This window comes from Pezoporus wallicus, unplaced genomic scaffold (assembly GCF_028554395.1).
Source record: "Pezoporus wallicus isolate ANWC-B61680 ecotype Strahan unplaced genomic scaffold, APGP_CSIRO_Pwel_v1 contig_6484, whole genome shotgun sequence".
In the NCBI taxonomy this organism is placed as follows: Eukaryota; Metazoa; Chordata; class Aves; order Psittaciformes; family Psittacidae; genus Pezoporus; species Pezoporus wallicus.
Genome location: NW_026638903.1, coordinates 3,293,848 through 3,317,137, shown reverse-complemented (window position 1 = coordinate 3,317,137; position 23,290 = coordinate 3,293,848). Strand labels below are relative to the sequence as shown.

The following is a 23,290-nucleotide window of genomic DNA, read 5'->3' as shown; positions in this document are numbered from 1 at the left end:
CCCACATAATGAATGGTGCCCTGATCCACTGCTCCCTCAGTTCCTTCAACATGTCATTAGTTAATGCTGTTGGATTTTTCTTCTCCCTCTTTCTATTTCCCACTTCATTCATGCCAAACAATAGAGAGAAGGAAATAATAAAGAAAAACCTCACAAAGAAACCAGGGAGAATGAATGAGTTTATCAGACTCTCTCTTAGCACACTGGAGTTACACTAATGTATAAAGGTTTAAATAGAAATTGATGATTGTATACTTTCTGATCTGACCAAAGGATACAGCTGTGAAATCTTTGTGTGGATAAGTTGATGGCAATACAGAGGTGTCTCAACTCCTCGGATTAGTTGTTCGTAAATTCAAAGGGAGGGTTTTTTTAAAACCCAACACAATATTGTATTGTCTGCAAACAATACAAACACTGAGACTTGAGGAAGTTTGAAAATACAGAAAGTTTCAGGCCCCATGGAAGTAAAAAGGTTTGTCAGAAACAGACTTGGGATAGAAAGACAACTGTTTTCACCCTTATGTAGCACATCCAGTGTGGAATAGAAATTGTTCAGGCTTTGTCACATCACTTGTTCCTGTGCAAAGTGGAGGCTCAGAAGGATGTAATCCTCAGAGAAAACATGCAAATAGGTTCTTTGTAAGTGGGAAGAGGGAGCTATTTATGTACTAACCAAGATGGTAATCTTGTGTTCCTGCTGAAATATGTAGTCAATATTTACTCTTGAATACACTTGTCTTTTATCTTTAGGTAAACAGTAAGCTACGGCCATATCCGTGTTATAAACCGAAGTGCTTTGCATGTAGACCTGACCTTCATGCTGTTTTTCATTGATACGTGTCAGACACAGATGCAGTTGTGGCTGTTGTGGTGTAATACTGCCCTTGAACTACCTCATACTGGTTGATACTCTGGAAAGTACTTAGGGATTTTGCAGCAGACCTCTTGCTATGGCATGCTTTATCAGCAGCTTTTTTGTAGCCATGTTAGGTGGGACTTCACAAGCCATAGTTGTACTTTAGGGTTGCAGAGCAAATGCTAAGAGATTTTACAAAATGGAAACATTCAAGAACTCAGGACCTTGTATGGGACCCTCTTCTTTAATTTCTAGTCCTACAGTAAGATGCCTGAGTAAATAAATACTGGTACTTAGCTAAAGCATTAGCAGTAACTTTTGATGCTTTCTTTGATTTTTGTTTTCTTCAGATAAAGAAAGAAACAATTGACCTACTGGAGATGAGCATTATAAAGCTGTGCAGAGAGGGGTCTGTGAAGCTGGGACTCTTCTAATGATTTTACCAACAAGGAAATAATTCGCAGCTGCATTTTACTGTTATCTTGCCTGCAGTTGGAAAGTGATTAGCAGGTGGTGGAATCAAGAATTTTGACTTTTCAGAGGTCTAGCAATACAGAAAGAATGCCCATTGCAACTTTTTCTGAATTTTCTTTTAATAATAAAAAAAGAAGTTTTGTTTGTAGTTTTAGTATTATTTTTATTGTAGGAACAATGTGATATTGAAATCAGAGTTAAATCACATTCACCTGCTAGATTTACTACTACTATATGTCACTTCAGAGACTTCGAAGATGAGCACGCTTGGGTCTGAAAGCCTTTATACAGCTCAGTTTTCTGTTATCTCCCCTTGTTGTCCTAAAGGAGACATTTACATCTCTCATGAGAATGCTGATCTCGTTCTTGCCTTCAAGGGTCTTTGAAAAGGTTGCATGAATTTCAGTAATTTGCCAAAAAGATAGGTGAAAAATATCTGTTCTAGAGCTGGACAAATGCTCTGTTTTTCTATTATATGATAAATTATCTGTATATTATATTGAGATTTTGTTAAACTGTTGAAGTGTGCACAAAATATTCTTCTGTTTGCCCATTTAAATTAAAAGGAGATGATCCCTGGGTGATTCTTTTGTCTTTTGTGGCTATTAGGGAATAGATGGATTTTTTCCAGAGGACAAGATGTATAGAGGTGAGCAAATCATCAGCATCTTGGAAAGCCATTGATCCAAATTAGATGTTTTGAGAATGAGTTGCCCTTTTGTGATAAAGAACGTGTAACCTTTTTACAACTTTTAATTGTATCTGAATCAGCAGCATTGAGTGTAGTAGGTTAAGAAAATTGATTTATTTAGTCTTCCAAAACAATGTTTTCTGTCCAGTGCTGTCTTAGCACCTGCAGTCCTCCCCAGTGGCATCCCGTGAAATTAGCGTAGAGCTCCTTTCATTGTATGCTATGCCTGTTAGCTGGGCAGCTATGGAAGTGAAGAGAGATTACACTGAAATTCCAGTATAGCTGAAAAATTAATAAGATGTAACAAATCCTACTGAATTGTGGACCAGGAAGAATATATTTAAGGCTTTTCCAGTATGCATAAGATGGACACCCTGACCAAAGTACAGTCATTTGATTGGTACAAGCTGATTATGGGGATCCAGGCACAACTGTAGAAAATGAGAAGGACAGAGATCCAGTTAATAAGTAATTCCTGGCCATAATGCAGGTTTGAACAAACAGTACAGTCCTGCAACAGTAAGGACAGTATCTCAGCCTAAACACTCTCCAGCGTATTACTTCTTCCTCTCACCAAGAAGAAAATGAAAAACAAGACGAGCTTTCTCCAGCAAGGAGGAGAAGCATGTCCTTCCAGGTGTCTGGATAACAGTGCGTTCGGACAACAGAGACTACCAGCTTGGAAGCCCCAGCTTACCATCATGGCTGTGCTCTCCACCTTCTTTCTCACAGGCATGTTCTGCTTCTCTGTGGGAGTCTGCCTCATATTGTCTGCAAACAGCATCAGAGAAATCCAGGTTTGTTAGGGGTTATGTTCTTAGCATGCTATGAAGAGGAAACTGGGCCACATTTAGAGGAAAAAAGCTTTGTATTTTTGCTTCTAGATAAAGATGGCAGCAGTGGCTTTATGCCTTGGATACATGTCCAGCAGCATGTGACAAAGTCTCAGCATTGAGTGGTTGACTGGGTGGTAATATCTAAAATATGGGTGGTAATTTCTGACCCTGCTAGTAATATTTGAAATGTTGCTATTATTTCCTGGGGTTTTTTGAAGAAAAATATGCTAATCCCTTTGATAGTGTTTGATATTAGAGAAACTTAAGTGTTTGATGTGGCAAAATCTTAAAATGCATTGAGATCTGATGTTTAAATGCTGCCTGGAGGCAATGTTGGTTAGACCTGTGGTGGCTGGAGCCAACACTCAGCACTAAATCCAGGCTGTTTGAGCGGGGTGGGCCATAGTGCACGTGGGCAATTGTCAAGCATTACTTGGTCAGCCAGACAAAGCTGCAGAAGTGTTCTTCACTCAGCACTCCTTTGTGGAGGAGAAACCGTGAAGGTTCTGCAGCAGTCATCAAAAGGCTTTAAAACATCTTTACACTAGGAATAAAATTTGTGAATGTTCATTGAGGCCAAGTCCTGATTCTCTGCTGTTGGTTTTTAACAATGTTTTGGCAGTCCAGAGTCACTTGGAAGAAAACTGCTCTGAAAAGGCTTGGAGCTAAAACATTAACCTTTTCCTATGTGCATGTCCTTTATTACAATACCTTTGCTTGTTCATGTCTCTGACAGATTGATTATTCAGATAAATGCTCAGATTGTTCAAAACTCCTGAAAATTCATCTAATTAGAATAAGGAATGCCGCTGTTCTGTTAATTTCACGCTAAAGGAAGATATATTGGTAAGTGGATGCAAGAAGCCAATTCAAGTTGATTAGTACCTCCCATTACTTATATCCCTATATGAGAAAATATACCACTCCTGCTGTGTAGAGCTCCTTGACCAGATTTTATTTGTACTTTTTAAAAACATGAAATACTCAAAATTGTTCACCTTTGCCTTTTCTATTCATTTTGGTACTTGTTAAAAATGAACATGATCAGGTTAACTGTGTCCGTGGTTGGGAGATGTCCAAGGAGAAGATGGGGATGAAGGAAATGGTATTTGTTTGTGGAGGTCATGTATCTCAATATCCCTCTGAGTAGCAAACAGTTCCCTTTTGCCTGGGGTTAGCTGTTGCTGCACTGAGCTCTCAAATGAGAAGGAAATCTGAAGCTCTGACCACTTGTCATCAGTAAATCCCTGTCATCTTTTTTATGAAGGCTATGCTGTTAATCCCCAAGGTCCTTGAAATAATTCAAGTCTAGAAATGTGATTCTGCAGTTTCTTTTGGGAAAAGTATCCTTCATTTCCTGTCCTAACCTACTGGGGCATGTTTCTGACTCTGTTAAAATGCTTCATGTTCCACCAAAGAGATCTTATGCTTAGTACTACCTAAATGATCACTTAAAATTACAATGCAGTTTAAATTGTAAAGTCACTTTAGGGTTGGTTCTTCAGTACTGAAGAGGCTGTTGAAATACTCTGTAATTCTACAGATTATATTGATGATTAGAAGTTTATTTAAATTAGTAAAGTTTTTAATAGTTTAATAATCCTCTTTACTGATTGTATTTGGCTGCCTAGCATTCTCCTTTGAATCACAGCACTAAACGTCCCAAAGGGTTCAAATAATTGATGAGAGGCATCTTTATTTTTCAAAAAACCTGAAGGAATTAAGAGCTAATGGGTGCTTTTTGAAGTTTTTTGTGCATCTTGTTCTATGGAAAAGAAGTGTCTTGTCTCTATGAAATTATTCAGTCATTGCAGATTCATGGCCAGCCGTGCCATCTTGAATAAAGTAATAATCAAGCATTTTTATTTTAGGTTTCATTTGGTGGTTTAAAGTAAGTTTAATTTTGTGCCAAAATAACAGAACTTTTAATTAGGATGAAGACTAGATTGTAGCCGGTGTCCACTGAAGTAATTGCTTAGCATGAAGTTACCAGCACTTAAATATTAACTGAGTGCTCTCTTGCCCTCTCTTTTTTAGCAAGTAATAGGATTTCTCTTTGTCAGCATGAAGTCGTCTTATTGAGGGGATATATTCTTAAATTCTAGGGTGATGTTTTTATGTAGTATGGGCTCCAAAACTTCTACCAAAATCACCGTCGATATGTGATATCAAGAAGTGATGCACAATTGTTGGGTCGAAATGTAAATGTAAATTTTCTTCTTTATATTATGAGATCTGCAGTATTTCTATCAGGTGCATCTTTGACCATGTAGCTAACTATGTGTAACTGTGTGTTAAGATGCCTCTCAGGAATAATAAATAATAAGGTACAGAATTTTTCCGTGTTTGGTCTCTGCTTCTGTGATTGTTAGGGCCATTATGTCTAATAAGTAAGAAAGAGAAGAAAAATGAGAGGATAAATAAAAGGTATCAGTCCAGTGTTGCATTTCTCAAACCTGCACCTTGTAGGGATGCTAACTAAAAGGACATTGTCTTTACAAAATAAACCTTCTCCTGGTGTTTTCAGTTGTCTTAGCCAGAAGTGTTTTAAGCTGTGCTTCTACTATAAGGTTAGGGAATTAAATTATTCTGAGTCTTCCAGTTTGCCATCTGGCTTTGGAAGTGAACAAGGAACAGGAAAAGGTGTATGGTGAAATAGCAGATCATGTAGCATTCTAAGAATGCAACTTAGAGGTCTAAAAAGGAGGCTAGACAGCATCACCTGCAACAGGCCTGCATAAGAAAATTGGAGAATGCAGTCATTGCATTCAGGTTTTTTACTTACAAATCTAAAACATGTTTTCTTTGGCTTAAAAGCAGCATTTATATACACACAGTCCACACACGTCCTCCCAGTACATGTAATGATTATGCCATAACAATCTATCATTTCTATAAAAGGCCTCTTGTAACTCTCAAGACATGTTCCCTAAAATCTGTTTCTCCAGGTGTCCAGTCAGCTTGTTTGCACCCAGGTACAACCACTTCTGGCTTTTGTACCAATCAGATACACAGCTTTTTAGAGTTAATTGAAAATGTTTCTGCATTTAAACATGCAGATTTATAGTTTCTCATGAACTGGGATAGGAGAGATGTGTTAAATTTGAGATGGGCTTTTGTTTCTCAAGCTCTATCTTCATACGTCAAGATTTCCCTACATAGAACTGCAGTAATGTGGCTAACTGTATCTGCTGTTCTGCACCACTGCAGCAGCCCAGGTGAAATTTAAAAAGAACAAAAAATAAGATGTTCAAGGGTAAGCCAGAGCTTCACTGGAACATTTTTAATTGTAGCTGTGTTACAGTAGCAGATCCAAAAATGAGCTTTTGTAGTCTGGAGATGGCAAGTCCGCAGCAGAATTTGGTGAAGACTTTAGGTTTACGTACCGTGATACACAGTGGTGTAGCACAGAAGGTGTCATCAACATATTCATTTGGATGTATCTCTGATGTGACCAAAATGGGCTGGAGAGTTAATTATTCAGTGGCGTTTCAGGAGAAGGAATGGGAGGAGAACAGTAACACCACAAAACTACATCAAAACCTCCAGGTTCTGTGCCTGATTGTTTTGTGCCCTTGAATGCAGATTGAGAATAGTTACTGCATGCCCTTCACAACCTACCAAAATGGGACAGCCATGGCCATGGCTCCATGCGGCGCTACTCCCAACAGCATGTTCAATGGTAAGTAGGTTCCTTCCACATCTGCCTTACTTAAAACTTAACACTTAAAACTTAAGTTACACTTACTTAACACTTAAAACTGTTTCATTACCCCAATCCAGCTGAATCCTGATATTGCAAAATCTGTCTTTCTTCCACTAGAAGTTTTGCTTAGCAGTGCTACTGTAGTGAACAGGGGGCTCTCCTTCCTTCTGCTTGATAACTTGCCCCCCATTTTGAAACTGAGAAAGATTTTTCATTTAGTAAGGCCCTCCTCAATGTGAATATATGCCAGGACTGAGGAACTGAGTCCCTGGTGAAATAAGGAATGGTGTTTTAGTGTACTTCCTTGCTAAAAAAAAACCACATTCTTGTGTAGTGATGGAGAGTCCATATTCTACTTTCCCACAGGCACTAAGCCTGTGCATCCTTCTAAGCACACCCCTGTGGGAAGTGCTTAGAAGGATGTGACATATTCTTCACATTGGTTTGGATCTTTAGATCTGCATAGTTGCATTTTGTTCTTTGAATGCTGGAAGCATACATAGTCTTACTTAATTTGATCCCATGTTTGATCTTATTTATAGTAACTTTATGGACATCACCTGCCTATTGAGTACATTTAAGCTGAAATGCAGAGGGCTCTTAGCCATGAATACTGGCAGATTTCAGAACGGATTTCTTTGGGATGAAAGGAGACAAAAAATGTCTACAGACTTTTCTCACTTACCCCACCCTTTTTATCTGCCCCTCCCTGTTTTGGTGGGGTTTTTTTTGTGTGACCTCTTCCATGCAGCAGTTTTTGACAATGCAGCAGCTGTTCTCAAGCAGCGGAGCCCACCCACACCAGAGCAGTTGTGAAGAGCAGCTGTGTTCAGTAACTTCTAGATCCTTTTGATCTTCATCTGCCTACCCACCTACTCCTCTGGAGGTCTGATTTCACTGGTCTGGGCTCAGACCTAGGCCAGCAGAGCTACCTTCCTGCAGCCCACAGTGTTCTGGAGCCCTGGCCGCAGGACAGAATGCGCCCTCAGAGAACTAGGGATATTAAGATTTTAAAATGCTGAGGGTAAACTTCTCAGTGTCTGCCTTGCATCTGTCCTTGGTGCACAGTGTGATGAAAGGTTCTGGCTGCTGGTGATGTGCGGGAAGGGGCTGATGTCTGAATCCTGCTCTGGTGGTTAATTTCTGTCCCTCTGCTGTAAAAGAGGATGCTTCCCATTCACTTTTGATGTCTTTGCTAGTTGTCTAATTGCTCTGTTATACTGTTTTGTAAAATGAGGAAGATAGCCAAGTTCGTGCTGAGAAAGGTTTTCAAGGTTTTTCAAAGCTAGCAGTAAAGAGAGCAGTCAGACAAGTAGATAAGCAGGCAGAGGCTCAGAGAATTGCAACTGCTCTTAGTAAACTAGAGGCAAACAGCTGGGGAGGTAGTAGTACACAGAATGATCACTTACTCAGAAGAGCATGTCTGAGCCTGAAGGAGCTGCATGACACAGCTTTTGTAGCAGGATAAAAAAAAAATTAAAATAATTGATGCTTGTGCAGTTGAGTTGTGGTTTTCATGTTTCCTAAAAAGCAGCCACTTGCCATCTGTATCATCCAGCTATCCCTGCCTGTCATCTCATTGGGTGCCTGAGTGTTTGCATAGATGTTAATGAGGCCTATAATGTTTTTGACTTACGTTAAACTAATCTAAGTAGGAAAATATAATGGATAAAAACAAGTGCTTTTTGCCCACCGAAACAGGGATATCATGGTTAAAGACCATTTTATTTTATTTAATTTTTTATTCACTTGAAAGATACTTCAGTGTGACAGTTTTTGTTATTGATGCTGGCAATTAGAATGACTGTCCTTTACTCAGACATATTGTTTCTTGTATTTCCTACAGATACTATTGATCTTTTTTACAATGTTAACTCATCTGTTATTCAAGTACCACTGCTGAAGACTGGAAACAGCTGGTGGACAGATAAAAATGTGAAATTTTGCAATCCAAAATCATACAATCTCTCTTCTGCATTTCCAGGTAAGAATGGTTCCACTGGTATTCCTTATTTTTCAATGGCTTCCCTACCTCTTCTCCCCTGTGTGAGGGTCTCCCATTCTGAGATGTTGCCTTTGGGAGAAGTGCTTCCCAAAGCAGTTTGGAGAAGCAGCTTTAGAGGGTGACTGAGAGCAGAAGACAGACTTAACCAAAATATCACTTTTTTTTTTAATCACTGACCATAGAATTTTTATTCTATTTTATGCTATTTTTTTTTTCATCACTGACCGCAGAACTGGAAGAAAGTGGTTTCAGATGACTGAAGTTACCCCATGTCAACACCCTTCTGTACAGTTTCTTGTAATGCATAATCTGTTCAGGAAAAGAAAGGCTGCAGTCCACTTTATTTTTTTCCTATTGAAAACATCAATGAAGGAGAATTGTGTGTCACATCTTCATGTCTTTGCAGATTCTTAGGCAGTTGTTAGACAAGTGGGACTGCCTTCATCACTAGTTCTTTAAAACAGCTGTTTCATAGCTGTTGCCTTCTTATGGTTGATCTGTATTGAAGTGCAGCCAAAAGCTCCCTATTGTGGATCAGGGCAGTACTGTGCACAGTGCCATATGCAAGAGTTAATTATCTAAGTTTTCATATGACAGACTCTAAATAGCATAATCTCTGCCATTAGACTGCAGAAAGGTGCATTTCTGGTTGTACAGGTATAAATTAAAGTACAAAAATGAAGGCAAGCTCCTCATTATAGAGAGCATGTTGCTTGCTGAAGAGGCAAGAATCCAGAATAAACAGTATTTTCATCTGTGGAAGGAACTTTGTTTTTCCTGAGCTTAAAGTTTCTGATGTGTAGCAACCCCTGGGTACTGGTAAACTCTGTTCATTCATGTTTGAGGTGAGTGAAATGTTTGGTTGAAAATTTATCTAGCATATATAATTCTTCAGTACCGGACAGTGTCCTGTGTCTCTTTCATATTTCATATCCTGTGTTGGTTGTGAGAAGGCCCAGAAGTCACCAGTGACTGACAGCCTGTCTTTCCTGGTTTCTTTCCTTTTTTGTCAGGGACATCAAGACCTCCTTACTGGCAGAAGCCAGTATATTTTTTAGACGAGGAAGATGAAAAGAACGATTACATAAATGACGACTTCATTATCTGGATGCGAGTGTCAGCCTTTGCTACCTTCAGAAATCTTTATCGTTGTGTCAGACGGATAAGGCAGTTTACAGATGGCCTCCCAGTGGGGAATTACACTTTTCATATTTCTTACAGTATCCTTTCATGTTATCCAAGACTATTATTTACAAGATGGAAGTGGATGGTATTTATATAGTAAAACAGCAAAGAAACTGAGAGAAACAGCCCAGACTAAGTCACTGTGACAAGACCTAGTTTTTAAGGTGATGAGACACTATAAATAGATTTTCTTTCGCCTGTGCAGATGGAGCTAGGACATGTTATCAAATGGGAGCATATGACTTTGGGCTTTTGGATTTGGGCCACCTACTGACAGGAACTTTTGTGCTGCTGAAAGTGCACTCTCGCTCTAAACAGCACAAACTTTTCCAATTAAAACACTTATTTTGTCAGCAGTAGTTATGTCAAGATGATTATAAATTTCTCTTCTGTCTCAGCCACTAGAGCTATGATTTTAAGTACTATAGCACATTTTTGTTCTGAAAGTTCCCATGTGGAGAGATGTAAGGTAAAATACAACATTTTGGGTAGATAATATATTAGGTAGAGGTGAGCACTTCCCCTCAGTGAGAATATGTGGATCACCATCATTATCTAGTTGTTTGGGTTGGAAGGGACCTGAAAGATCATCTAGTTCCAGTCATCATGCTAAGCTGCCAAAAAGGCTAATTTTCAGCTGGGTTTTCATAGAAATTAACACAATACCAGTTACATAAATTATGAAACTGGAATTTATAATGTTAAAAAAAAAAAAGTATTTCCATGTTCATACAGAGACTATGTTTAAAATAACTGTCTCACTTACCACCAGCTGCTACAGAGTTTTGGGCCCAGAATAGCAGAGACATCACAGATCAGTTACAAGAATTTTTGCAGCAAATGCTTATCTCCAAGCTGTTTATGCCTTGGAAAGGGCTTTTAGCACTTACTACCACTTTTTCTCCTGGAAATAATGTAAACTTCATTAGTGAAACCTTAACATCCTTCTAGCAGATTTCCCTGTTACCAAATTCAAGGCAAGGAAGCATGTGATTCTTTCAACTGTGGTATGGAGTGGAGGAAGTAACCCATTCCTGGGAATTGCCTATGTGGTTTCTGGCAGCAGCAACCCTGGCAGGTTTTGTCACAACTGCTACCCACTTAAAGCTCAGAAAAAAGAAATCATACTTTCAGAAGTAGTAAGGTTCCCTAGCTTTCTGAACAAAGGCAAAGGTGTGCTGTGAGAGAGGAACATGCAGCGCTGACCTTTCATTCTTTCCCCTGAGTGCTGGATTTCTTTCAGAGACAGTTTTGGTGAACATAGGCAAATTGAGGGCTATTCCATCATCCAGAACCAAACTTACCTGAGGCTGCATTCTTATTATAATCTATATGTGCTCCTAGGAAACTGGTAGTGAGATGGACTTAAGTCAACAATTAGTATAGTGGGTTGAAATTGCAATGGCAAAGAAATTATGTGGTACTAATGTCTGGCTGGAAGTAAGGGTCTGTATTCATTTCTCAGCCCTTAATTCAGAAAGTATTTCTCTTGACTTAAATGGAGCTTTGAATGGGTAAAAAGTGTGGTCTTGATACAACAAAAAGCTTGAGCAGGTAGAACTCGGTGCTAAAATCTGTTTGTTGGCCACATGTGGGCTGACTGGCTTGGCTTAGGTTTTATATACCTTTTTCAGCTATCCTGAAAAAGCAACTGATTTAGCACAGCATATTCATCACAGTTTGATACCTGAGTAATTACTGAATACAGGACATTTTTTAAGAGTTTCGAGTTTGTTTAAACCCTATTTATTGGTTTTACCTAGGTACTGAGGCTAACCTGCAAAGCTAGAGGGCATTAAAACACTGACTTAACAATTTGAATTATGATTAAATGGGAAGTTTAAATTAAAATCTCCTTTAATACTAAATATTTTAACAGAAACATCTACCTAATGTAACACTTAGGCCATGGTTGCACTCCTACTTACTCAATCCTTCCACACAAAAGTTCAGACTCTTACATATCCTTTTCCCTTTCAAGCCCCCATTTCTGTGGTGTAGTGACTTATTGTCAACAGAAAACAAAGCATCAGAAGATCTGACAATATTCAGAAAGTAAACACTGCAGCTAATGAATAGGCTTACAAGTTTTCATGTTTCATGGTCAAAATGTTATACATTTAGGAGTTATTTCCAGTCTCTCACAAAATGTAGAAACAGCACTGAAGCATTCAGGTCAAGTATACTGTGGTACATCTGATTTTTTTTAATCTGTCTGTTGCAAAAGTGCAAATGGAATAAAAAACTTTAAATTTATTCTTTGATAAGAATTCTGCGTGCCTTACTTCATCCTCCCCTAAGAAAAATCTCCATACTAAACCAAATAAAAATCACAGACTAGAACAAGAGAAGGGAATGTGGCACACAGTTTGTGAGCCACTGTCAAGGGCACCACATCTGCTTTTAAAAGCGTCTCGAACACTTGGGAGCTTGTGACCTTTCACAAATGGCCTCTGGTGAATCTCTTTGCAGCCACAGCAGGTACTGTTTCCATTAATCTCTGATTCGTAGTTGTGCCATGAGCAACAGAAGTTTACAGCCTGGCCTGCTAATACACTCTTGCTTCATTAATGTTTATGCTGACCTGCTGGTGAGTGTTCTCATCTACTTTTCCTGATCAGGGCTAGTCACCTCCACCAGAAAGCTGTAAGAAACGAGGTTCCAGTATTTCATACCCTTACATCTAAATCTGTCAGGAGCTGTGGGAGAACCCTACTTCTCACTGGGCTAGACATAACAGAGCATGAAGCAGTACATGACGCAATGTTTCAGCTCATTAATCTAAATCACTTTAACAATGAGACGTGCTCCTAAACTTTTAAGTCCTTTTGAAAATGGAATCCCATGCAGCCCTCTGGAAAGCCCTGATGGGAGTTGCTGCCAAAGCTGAATTTAGGATTTCTGGCTCCAAACAGACCACAGGAGCCTCTGTTTTTTGTTGTTTCGTGGTTTTTTTTTCTTCACCTGTTTTTTTTCTTTTAAATCCTCCAAGAAACTGCCTTTCAGGAAATGCTATGTCATCTGAGAAGTTAAGTCACAGTGTGATTGTGACTGATTTTATTCTTCATGAAGTATCTAGTAAAAATGTTAGTAAAAGAAGACTGGATAATGATGTATGTATTTCAGTGAGTCAGTGTCTACCAGAAAAGAATCCTGTTTAGAAAAGTCTAGTAAGTAGTGCTTAACAGTTTGCCAATTATCTCCCAGAGGTTTGTGCAAGAACCTGTTCTCTTGAAATGTGCATTGTCTTCAAACCCCTCCTCAGGAAAAACGTATCTTCAAACAGATCTTCTTTCTGTTATTCCTGAAATCATCAAAGCCTTTGTTTATAAATGCCAAACATCTTTTTCATCTTACCACAGCTTTAAACACATCTTACATCTTTCTTGTACCCTCTGAACAGTGTCCTTGGAAGCTGCTGCTTGAGCTCTAGCAGTTACTGTTGCTAAATCTGAGTAACTCTGCCTTATCATTCAGGATTATGCTGCCCAGACCAGAGCAGCGGGAATAGCACCTTAGATGAACTGCTCCCAGCAGATGGAATCTGCCTTGCTCAGAAGCATGGAAAGAAGTTTTAGCAACCTCTGTACAGTGCTTTTCGTGCCAGTGCTATGGCTATGCTGTTGGCTGGTCTGCCCCTTGTGCCAGGGCTTGCATGAACATGCCTTTTCAAGAAAATGTTGTAGATGTGCTCCTCAGTGCCCACTGTGGGGAATATTCTATATGAAATGTTTATTGGATTGTTTTACGCTACTGCTGCTGCTGCCTTATTCCCTCTTGTGCAGGGGCTGAAACAGAAGTAAGAGCTCTAGCTGAAGGACCAGCCTAACGTAACAGAATGATAGCAAAAGCTGTGCTCTTTGCTGTGGCATGTGTCGGGATTGTTTCCTTTTGTCAGTTGCTGATATATCAGCAGGAGGCATGATTCTAGACAAAATCCAGTGTGACTTTGAATTCATCTATTCTGCTTATTAAGAAATTGTTAAATCAAATTGACCAGGGAAAACATACCAAGATTTGGAGAACAGAGGTATGAAGGAACCAGAGATGTTGCACTTCTGCTGAGGTACACATTGCTTTTAAAATACATGGGGTGTCATGACCAGTACTGCATCTTAGGCACAGCACTGCTTTTGCCTTACACATTGGATATTATGAATTAAGATTATGCATCTTCGGTAGAAAAGAAAAAAAAAAGGATTTTGGTAAAACCTTTCAAAATTGAATTTTTAAATTAGCTTCTCTAGCAAGCATACTTCCACCAATAGTAAGTGTGCTTTTTTCTGTGAGAGATCAACATATGTAGCCTTATCCATTCAGTACGAAGATGCCTGGGTTTAAGATTGCTGAAAAAAATTAAGAGGTGTACCTGGAAAGCGCGGAAGTGTGGGTCAACAGCATCACTGTGAGTGCTACATCACTAAGCCACAGAAGATTTATTGTCACTATTTATACTATTTTGGCATATCAGAATTACTGAAGTCTTTTAATCCCTTCCCTACAGATGCCAGCACTTCAGAAAATAGCAAAATACTGAAAAAAAATGCTTTTTTGCTTTCAAAGCAAAATGGTGTTTCCTTTGTTACTGCTACTTAAAGCCATCTATTGCATCATTGCTGTATATTCAGTCCCTTTGAAGTTTGCCTATTTCCTTCACTCAAAAAAAGAAGGATGTATGTCAGAAGTGGGTGTTATGTATGGTGGACTCAAATTAATGGATGCTTAAAGTACTAGAAAGTGTGGGTTTTTTTTTTCTTTCCCCCATCTTTTTTCTAGAACAGATAAAGAAGGACATTTTTATGCGTTTTTTTCTTATGTATATAAATATATATATAAAATATATATAGTTATATTTAATAAACAGAAAACTGGACAAAGGATTCCTGTTAGTAGAAGTAATCTAAATTTACATGGTAAATATGGACTAAAACAGGTGAACTAAATGGCATGTAAGTTTCTGTGGTTTGTTTTGGTTTTTTTAATACATTTTTCCATTTGTAATTTTGAAGATGACAGTGTTTTATCATCTAGAGTTCTGTAGTTCAGTTTTAACAGTGGCAAAAATATCTGAAGGTGAAAAGATCCATTATGAAAAACTTACATGCTATGTTAATCTCATTTCTAAATTACAGGGAGGTATAAGAGAGTGCTGTATTTTAATAACAAAAACTGTTGTACTACTTTTGTCAGCTTCATTTAGGATTGCATTTCATTAATGGATTCTTTATCTATATAGAGAGACATAAAAGTGAAGCAGGAGTTACAGGATATTTCAGTAGCACTTCAGTTACAGAAGTTTTCCAAATATTCCTCAGGGTTTACAGTTTCATGCATATATGTGCCATATCTGTCTGTGTTGGTTGGTTTTTCTATGTTCTAAACATAGACATTTGCTTATGTCATCTCATCTAAAAATAAAAGGATGACTCCATCTGAAAGAGATTTGCATGCTCACAGACCTATAGAATCTGGAAAAATAGGTTACATGCTGCATCTGTTTTATATAAACAGCTGTGTTGCATGGAGGTTATTAATAATAGTGTTTGGATGGGGTGCCTTGTATTTTAATAACACATTACAGTGTAAACGCTTTCTCTCCTTCTTTTGAGAAATCAAACTAATACAAAAGTAAAACCAAAAATTTGGTAAAACCAAAAATTTACTTCAGGGAAGGGAGAGCTTGGAAAGTTTTGTTAATGTAAAGAGAGGTTACATACAAGTTTGGATTTAAGTTTAGATCTAAAATAGGAGAAAGCAGTTGCTTGTTGCATGATAAGAAGGTGCTGTCTTCTTCAGTTGGAGCAGTATGGTATGAGAGACAGAGCTGGTTTGAGAAAATAACTGTAACTGCACCAGGAGGGAGAATGGTGAAAGGGGCGAAGTGCTGCTTCTGCTCTTGGATACCAGGGCAAAAGAATTTGGCTGAGCTGCTTAAGATGACAGTGCATCCTGACATGGCGTCTGGAAAACCCATATGATTTTGGGGAGCAGTCAAGTTAAGTAAAAAAACTGCTTGGTTTTCAATTGAAAGTTCACACTCTCTGAACTATGGTGCATAGTTTTCGAGCTAAGGTGTTTTGACTCAATTCTCTCTAATTGCATTATTCCCTACAATACCAAGAACAACTTAGTTATGCTCTGGGAGTCCCTTGGGCAGCTGCCTTTGCTTTGGTGGCCTCCTGTTCGCAAAAGAGGAATTGTGGAACATTTATTGTTTGCTATGTGTCCTGCTTTCTACCCACGCTATAGGAAGCCAGGCAGGAAGAGTGGGGCTTGTTTGGATTTTTATGTTTGCGAGTGCATGAAAAAAGTTTTCTCCTTTTCCCCATATAGCCAAGCAGGACAGGAGAAGGATAATTGGGCTGATACCCGCCCAGTGCAAGTAGAGGCAATATTTAAATGATATCAAATGGTAATTGCCATAGGTGAACAATGGCAGCTCATGCCCTGGAAAGCTTTTATTTCAGACATCTGTAATCAAAATATCTGTGTATCTACTGCATATATACTGTGTGCTCTGTTGACAAACATATAGCATGAAACAAGATGACAAAATGCCATTTAGTTACACTCCCACAGACTTTACCATTGTCTCTTTGCATTAAAGTGCCTAAAATGATCCCTTTCAAACTGAAACAAAGTTGTGAAAAAAATGAGGTTTTCTGCTGTGTCAGATCCAGCTACCCAAAGTTATTTGCCTTTTTCTCCATGATGTTGTGTAATGAACAGTTTGTTCCATTAACAGCTTTGTTAACACAGTTATAATACTGGGTTTAAGATGAGGTTAAAAGTTCCTGAGGTTTCTCAAATAACTCATATGAATCCCTGGGCTTTCTATGGACTGTATTATTAGTGACAGTGAACCTGAAAACACTGGAAAAAGAAATGTGTCAAACCAGAATGGTTAAATTAAAAAGGGAGGAAGTAGTATCTGCCCATAGCCGCAGTCGTCATAACAAGTTAACATCTGGGGAATGTGTACTGAGCCACTGTCACTTGCCTCTGAAGTGAAATGTGGCAGCTATTTGACAGTGCAGAGAGGCTTCACAACAGCTCAGGACAATAATAACATCTGCAGTTAACAACACTCCTCCCTGCAGTGCATGTGCCGAGAAACCTGCCATGGTGGCAGAGAACAAGGGAACCGTGTCCCCCAGTGCTGGGCAAAGCAGTGATTTAATGCTGGATGCTCAGGAAGGGCACTAGCAGTGCTTCATCCTGGTGGGTGGCAAGGTGTTTTGCAGTTGTGTAATTTGGTTGCAGTTTCCGCATGGGCTAGTGTTTGCTGGCCTGCATTGTGCCATCCAGGTGTGGGGACATCCAGGAGTTTGCTATCCCTGCCAGGACGTCTTTGTGCTTGCTTGCAACCTATGTAGTGGTCTGAGTTGCCTGCAGAGTTAACCTGGAAGTGTAGAAAAGTAAGGGAGCAGGAAGAACTGGGGTAGTGCTGTGTGCAGTTTGTCTGTTTTGGAAGCAGACAAAATGAGATACAGTCACAAGAAAAGCAGCCCATGGGGAAATCAGGTGGTGGCACAAGTGCTTTTGCTGATCTGTCTTGGTTCAGATCCTGTGAATTTTATTTACAAACAGAATTTCAGCAGTAAGTGACTTTTGAAGTACAGTCACTTTGTGAAAGAGGGCCCTTGCTTCAGATCTTACCTTGGTCCTCTGCTCAGTGTGTTGCTTTGGCTGCTGCAGTGTTACTTTAAGTTAAAGTCACTAAAAAGCAAAAATAAAAGAATAATCAGGGAGTCATCAGCTAAACCTTGCAAGAATTAGAAGCCTATAAAGCAGATGGGTTTCTGCATCTAAAATCTTTCATTGTGTTGTCTTCTGATGACTCATAAACCATGGCTGGAGGTTGGCCATTAGAACCCAGGACTGACAAACACCAGTGGGTTTCACATGGAATTTTGGAGCCAGCCATGGCTGTTTTGACTGAGCAAAACAAAGCACAGGGTTTTATTTGCTGAGTTTAGTAAAGAAAAAAAAAAAAAATCCAGCGCTTACAGTCAGATTCCCATGTTTTAAGCTCACTGTTGCCAGTGCTCATGTGAGATTGAGCAGTGATCACAAAGTCTTTGAACAAGCATTCTTCATGCTCTGCCACTTCTGGCTTTGCAGTTAATCATAAAAGAAGGCACTGATCGTGAACAAAGGTGGTGAGATAAGTTGAGCTAAAGCTATGGATAGGATTTTATCTCTGCATATTTTTGTTAACTGATAAAGTGAATTAAATGCAAGAATTGCTTAACAAATGTATAAACTGTAATTGTGCCAATGGGTTTTAGGCTGTAGCTTGAGGAATTTATCATTCAGATCTATAAGTTCATAACTTCACCCCAGGCAACTAGTGGAAAGCCAAGTCTTAGCTAAAAAGGTCAAGAGTTGCTTTTCAAAAGGAGGTAAGAAAATGTGAAGATGGAACACAAGCCTGGTGGGCATTTTCATCATTTTAGGGTTGGAGGGGGGGTGGGGGGTGTGGAGGGAGAGAAAGTTGATTTAAATGGAATGTCTCACATTATACAGCTTAAGTAAATAGGCTAAGTTTTTTAATTTGGATTTGCCCTGAAACTGTCTTGTCAGGAATTCTCTTACCTACTTAACAGGTGATAGTAGACATGTCATACAAATAAATGAACGTGTCAACTGTAATTTCAAGTGTTCTCAGCTGTTGAAAGGTTATTTCCTATAGTGGCTTCAAATCGGGGGGGGGGGGGGGGGAATGTGCCCTTCCTACAGGCGGGGGTATAATTTTAAAGTTTCAGGAGTACACCAAAGTTAATGGAGTTGTCCCCACTTTGGATCCTGGGCTTTATCTCTTTTGTGGACCAGCAGATCTTAAGCAAGGAGGCTTATACGTAGGTAGCCTAAGCTGTGTGTTTGTAGCATTGTCCGCACTCTCTTGTTCACTTCTGGTTTCATAAAACTTGTAACGTTATTGGCAGGTTTTCCTCAGCCAGACGTTACTCAGAAGTTACTGCGGGGGACGTAGAGGCAGGCAGAGCACGATTTCCTTAGAAACTGATGGGAAAAGGCAATTCTTACATATTCAGGTCTTCAGTGTATTTGGTCTTCAGACTTCACTGTACTAGAACACTTGCTCTTGTACTCGGAAACACGGTATTTTGTTGATGCTGGCCTTGTCCAAAACTTACACTTTCTTAAATGGGACGGACATCACAGTGGGAAAGACTGGGATCTTTTTAGTCCCTCCCTGCAAGGTAGGTTTTGTCAGATGAAAGACTTAAATGCAGGAGCTGTGGGCAAGTGGCATTCGTTCCGTTCCTCTGAGGTACGGCTGGCCGTTACCGCCGCAGGGAGCAGGGTGTCTTGCAGCTGCCGCCTGTCAGCGGTGAGTTGCAGATTGTCTGTTGCTAGTGCCTCTGGCACAACCCGGCCACATTTCCGGCAGTCGGGTCTACTGCCACCCTCCTGCTTCTCGCCGGTTTTACCAGAGCGTCTATTTTGGTTAACTGGCCATGCCCTGCCCGCCCAGCTGCGGGACACAGCCGCGGCCCCGCCGCCAGGAGCCTGGCTTTTGTGCTGATAGGCGGGGACCTGAGCCCATCGGTGAGCAGCGGGCGGAAGGAGCGTTGCTCTTTGCAGCCAATGGGGCCCTGAGGAGCTGGAGGTAGGGGGGGACTTGCCTCGCATGGCAACGGCAGCGGGGCTGCGTACCTCGGACGGGTGGGGGTCGTTGGTGGAGCGGTAACGGGCGGTGCGGGGCTGCGCGGGACCCTTGTGCTCCGCCGGGCCGGGCCGGGCTGAGGCGAGGGGACGGTGCCGCCGGCCGCCATCCCCAGGTGAAGGGTTGAGCTGTGTGTGCAGCCGTGCCGGGGCCGGCTGGTGCTCGCAGCTGCTGAGCCCCAGGGCCTTAACGTGGTCCCTGTGGGCTTTTCTAGGGGCGTCGATTTGTGAAAGCGCTGCCGCCGCAAACTGAATGCAGAAAGCGCGCTTTGAAGCTGGTGCTTTTGGTGGTGCTTTCTGCATGTTACCTTTGCCTGCGCGATTGGCAGCTGGGCGTGGGCTGAACGTGCTGTAGAGCGCTTGTAAGATGCTAAACACTTTGCACTTATGTACAGGGCTCGTAGGTCTCCCGCGCAGGAATCTGGTAGTCGTAGCCTTAGAAGTGACCCTAGTGTTGTATCAAACCTGCTTCAGTGCTGCATCTGAGTAAATAGAGTACAGTTTCATTTTATTTATTTTTGCATTTGTTAGTATGGTCAGAAAACAAGGGGGTTTTGGGCCTTCTGTGTGCACACAGTCACTGCAAAATCAAGACCAGAGTCCCAGATCACAGGTGACACTGGGCAAAACTGTTAACATACATGGACCTAGCCTTGAATGGGTCCATCTAGTCCAGTACTCTCTGCCAGTGCCACCCGTGAACTAGGAAACTGAAAAAAAAAAACCAAACCAAAAAGCTAACACAAGGTGATATGGTGTGACAAATGCATCCTAGTTGATGCACCCTGTCTGATCTTTTTCAGGTTGAGATTTACATCACTGTCAACGTGTCTGCATCAATTTCAGCTGGTTTGGATGCCTTTATATGGAAGAGGCACATTTGAACACAATTTATTCTTTTGTAGAACTGAATTAGGGAAATAATTCCATTTTGCAAGCCTAAAAAACATAAGCTTCCCTCCAGTTCAGTTCACACGTAATGTGTGATCCTCACTGATTCATAAAGTGTCTGAGAGGAAAATGCTAGATTGATCCTGGCATTTACCAGGCATTAGCACTTCCCTTCTTTAGTAAAAAAGACAGGAAGTCGATGGTTCACATTTTTATGAGGCCTTTTGGATACAGGTTTCATCTGAAAATAGTTATGTTATTAAAAAGATGTGCAGTAATGTGTTGTAATAATACTTAATATAAATGTAAAATGCTTTTTGGAATAAATTCTGGGCTGAATAATACCTCACTGGACATATAGGCAAAAATTTTATCGTTTAAAGCTGAAATAACCTCAGAATTCAGGCTTAACATATGACTCAGTAGGGTTTTTTCTTAAGTATTTACTGTTGCATATTTAGATTGTACAATCAAGGTCTTTCTTTGCTAATTAGCCTCAAAATAGCTGGTAATAGAATCCACTTCTTTGATTTCCAAGGGGGTGTCAGTGCTATGAAGAAATGAACTTCATTTCATGGCAAAACTGGTTGCAGGTGTACCAGAGAAAACCCAGTTAAAACAGTGGTATTTTTATATAATTGGTTTGTACAGAAAAAAATTGCTGTTTCATGTGCTGTTTTTCACCAAGTGATAAGAGATACACGGCTTGTTTTTGTTATGCAAAACTTCATAATACTATCTTGATACAGAACTGCATATAGCTAAGTGTAACTCTATGAACAAGTACTGTAAATACATTCTTCATGCGTTTGTAGGTAAATGATCAGGTAAAGAAAATTAACTTTATTGTTAAATTTCTGTTTGGTTCTAGATGAAGATTCTTCATTAGAAGACATGTGAATCATCTGGGGTTATACTCAACATCTGAAGTCAAGCAAAGAGGAATGCCATGTAAGCATTTTTTTTAACTATAGGAATGAAGATCTGAAAATATTAGTGTTTGAATTTCAGAACTTGAAAATAGTGAATTTGTCAAATATATCTTACAATGAAAAATGAAAGAGGAAAAAAACTTGTTGAAATTGTGCAAAATTGTGTATACAGCTCCTCAGAACTCCTACGTGTCGGACTGCCAGCTCTGAGAAGTCCTGCATCCAAGATCCTGCAGAAATCTGACATTTCGTAACTAGATAATTTTTCCTAAAAACACCCGCCTTAAAGTATAATAGTGTTGTTCTCACAGGAAAGCAGCTTCCTCATACCCCCTCTCTTTTTAAACTGACAAAGGCATTCATCTCTAGAGAGATTTTTTAAACTCATTTGTGGAGGAGGATTCAACTGGTACAGAGCTGGACCTAGTCATTTGGACTGTTAGGCACCGATCCTGCAGACTGATAAATCAGAGAAGTCATTGGTGGTGGAGACTGACTGAAAAATAAGTGTCTCAAATGCACAGATAGGTGTTAAGGGAAAAGATAAGCTATACCAATAAATGATTCGCTATACCAGTATATATTAGAATCTCTTAGTGTCCAAAGTCTGCGGGCATTCCAGAAAACGAAAAGTTGATAGCATCATCTCTACAGCTGTGAGAGTATAGGAGTATATTTTTTAAAATGTATTAGAGGGCTGGTGTCATGACTTATAAAAAAAATATTATTGGAATTATTTAATGCTAACCAAAGCATATACATGCCTTATAGAAAGATTTGGAAGTATGTATAAGTTTTGAAAATAGTAATATAGTTGTATTTCAAGTTGGTCTTTGAAGTCAACTCAGTGGGAACTCATTTTTGCGGCAGCTTTATTAGTACTGGATATCACGTGGCTGTTTCATTATGAGTTTAAAATGTGATACAGATGCAAAAAATGTTAAAGGAATGAGTAATGGTATCAGTTTCTTGATACTGACAAATTTAGTATCTGCCACTGTTTGGAGTGGGAGTACTGCCAGTGGTCTAGTTTTATGAGAGAAGTTTGGTTTAATGATCAGCATTGTTTTTTGTTTGCTTTATGTAAGAGACCAGTTCTTTGTGTACATGGTTTCATCTTCCCCTGCTGTGTTGAAAAAGATGCTATAAAATATGCGTAGAAGCATAAATTATTTTTATTTTGCCATGAAAACATAATTGAAGTATCTTTGGTTTAATCTGCTGTTAGGAAATGAAGTTTTGTTAAGATGTTGGAGTTTTTTTCCTTTACATCAAAGTATTGGATTTTGATCCCATTTAATTTTGGGAAATGAAGATAGCTGTCAAAATGACACTTCATTGTGGTTTGCTTTGATTACCAAAAAACTGGGTTGGAAGACAGCTCTGAAAATTCTGGAAGTCCATGGTGCTGGAGGAGTAATTTAAGTGTTTGGTGTTAACCAAGTGCCCCACTGTTTATTACAGCTATGTAATACATGCTTATAAATACCTCTAGGAATGTAAAATAATATGTTATGCAGCTGGCTGTCCAGGCTAGTAATGGCAGGACTGATGGTTAAATGGGTACAGAAGAAGGAGTGATGATAATAACCAACCAGGATCTAGCAAGCAGGGTTAAAAAACCCAGAAAGAACAAAACCACACACAAAATCCTTTGTGGATGTTACAACAAAGCCTGCTGTTAAGTTCAGCCCCTGCCCGTACATTGTCTGGGCAGATTCCGAGACCTAATTACTCCAGCAGTGTGCTGGACCTTGCCCCACCAAAATTAATATGGATGCTGTCCTGCATTAACCTAGTTGCAAAACTGGGACCTGACATTATGTTGGGGATCCAGCTGATGTGGGAAGAGAGGACAGGCTGAGGAAGTTGGGGCTGTTCAGCCTGGAGAAGAGAAGGCTGCGTGGAGACCTCATAGCAGCCTTCCAGTATCTGAAGGGGGCCTATAGGGATGCTGGGGAGGTACTTTTCATTAGGGACTGTAGTGACAGGACAAGGGGTAACGGGTTAAAACTTAAACA

At 39.8% G+C, this 23,290-nt stretch overlaps 2 protein-coding genes and 2 long non-coding RNA genes across 9 annotated transcripts in view; 3 read left to right on the top strand and 1 right to left on the bottom strand.

Moving 5' to 3' along the window:
- CMSS1 (cms1 ribosomal small subunit homolog) overlaps positions 1-1,912 on the top strand; it is a 250,363-nt gene extending 248,451 nt beyond the window's left edge. For all 6 annotated transcript variants that reach the window (XM_057413069.1, XM_057413072.1, XM_057413071.1 and 3 more), the window contains exon 10: positions 1,210-1,912. In XM_057413069.1, coding sequence (XP_057269052.1) covers positions 1,210-1,293 — 84 coding nt within the window. In that variant the 3' untranslated portion in view covers positions 1,294-1,912. The remainder of the gene's footprint in view (positions 1-1,209) is intronic.
- A 140-nt stretch (positions 1,913-2,052) lies between these two features.
- LOC130601179 (cell cycle control protein 50C-like) lies at positions 2,053-10,896 on the top strand. Its single transcript, XM_057413068.1, is given in 9 exon segments — positions 2,053-2,821; positions 3,597-3,633; positions 3,636-3,706; positions 4,966-5,067; positions 6,446-6,542; positions 8,413-8,550; positions 9,585-9,791; positions 10,711-10,816; positions 10,818-10,896. Coding segments are annotated over 9 exon segments (1,050 nt in total). The 5' UTR covers positions 2,053-2,608.
- A 1,824-nt stretch (positions 10,897-12,720) lies between these two features.
- On the bottom strand, positions 12,721-18,219 carry LOC130601182 (uncharacterized). The gene is made up of 3 exons (XR_008972613.1): positions 17,767-18,219; positions 17,416-17,475; positions 12,721-12,831 (listed from the first exon to the last, which is right to left on the bottom strand). It is a non-coding gene; the product is annotated as an uncharacterized LOC130601182 (long non-coding RNA).
- A 1,293-nt stretch (positions 18,220-19,512) lies between these two features.
- On the top strand, positions 19,513-20,975 carry LOC130601156 (uncharacterized). Its single transcript, XR_008972608.1, has 2 exons — positions 19,513-19,562; positions 20,250-20,975. It is a non-coding gene; the product is annotated as an uncharacterized LOC130601156 (long non-coding RNA).
- The last annotated feature ends 2,315 nt before the right edge of the window (positions 20,976-23,290 follow it).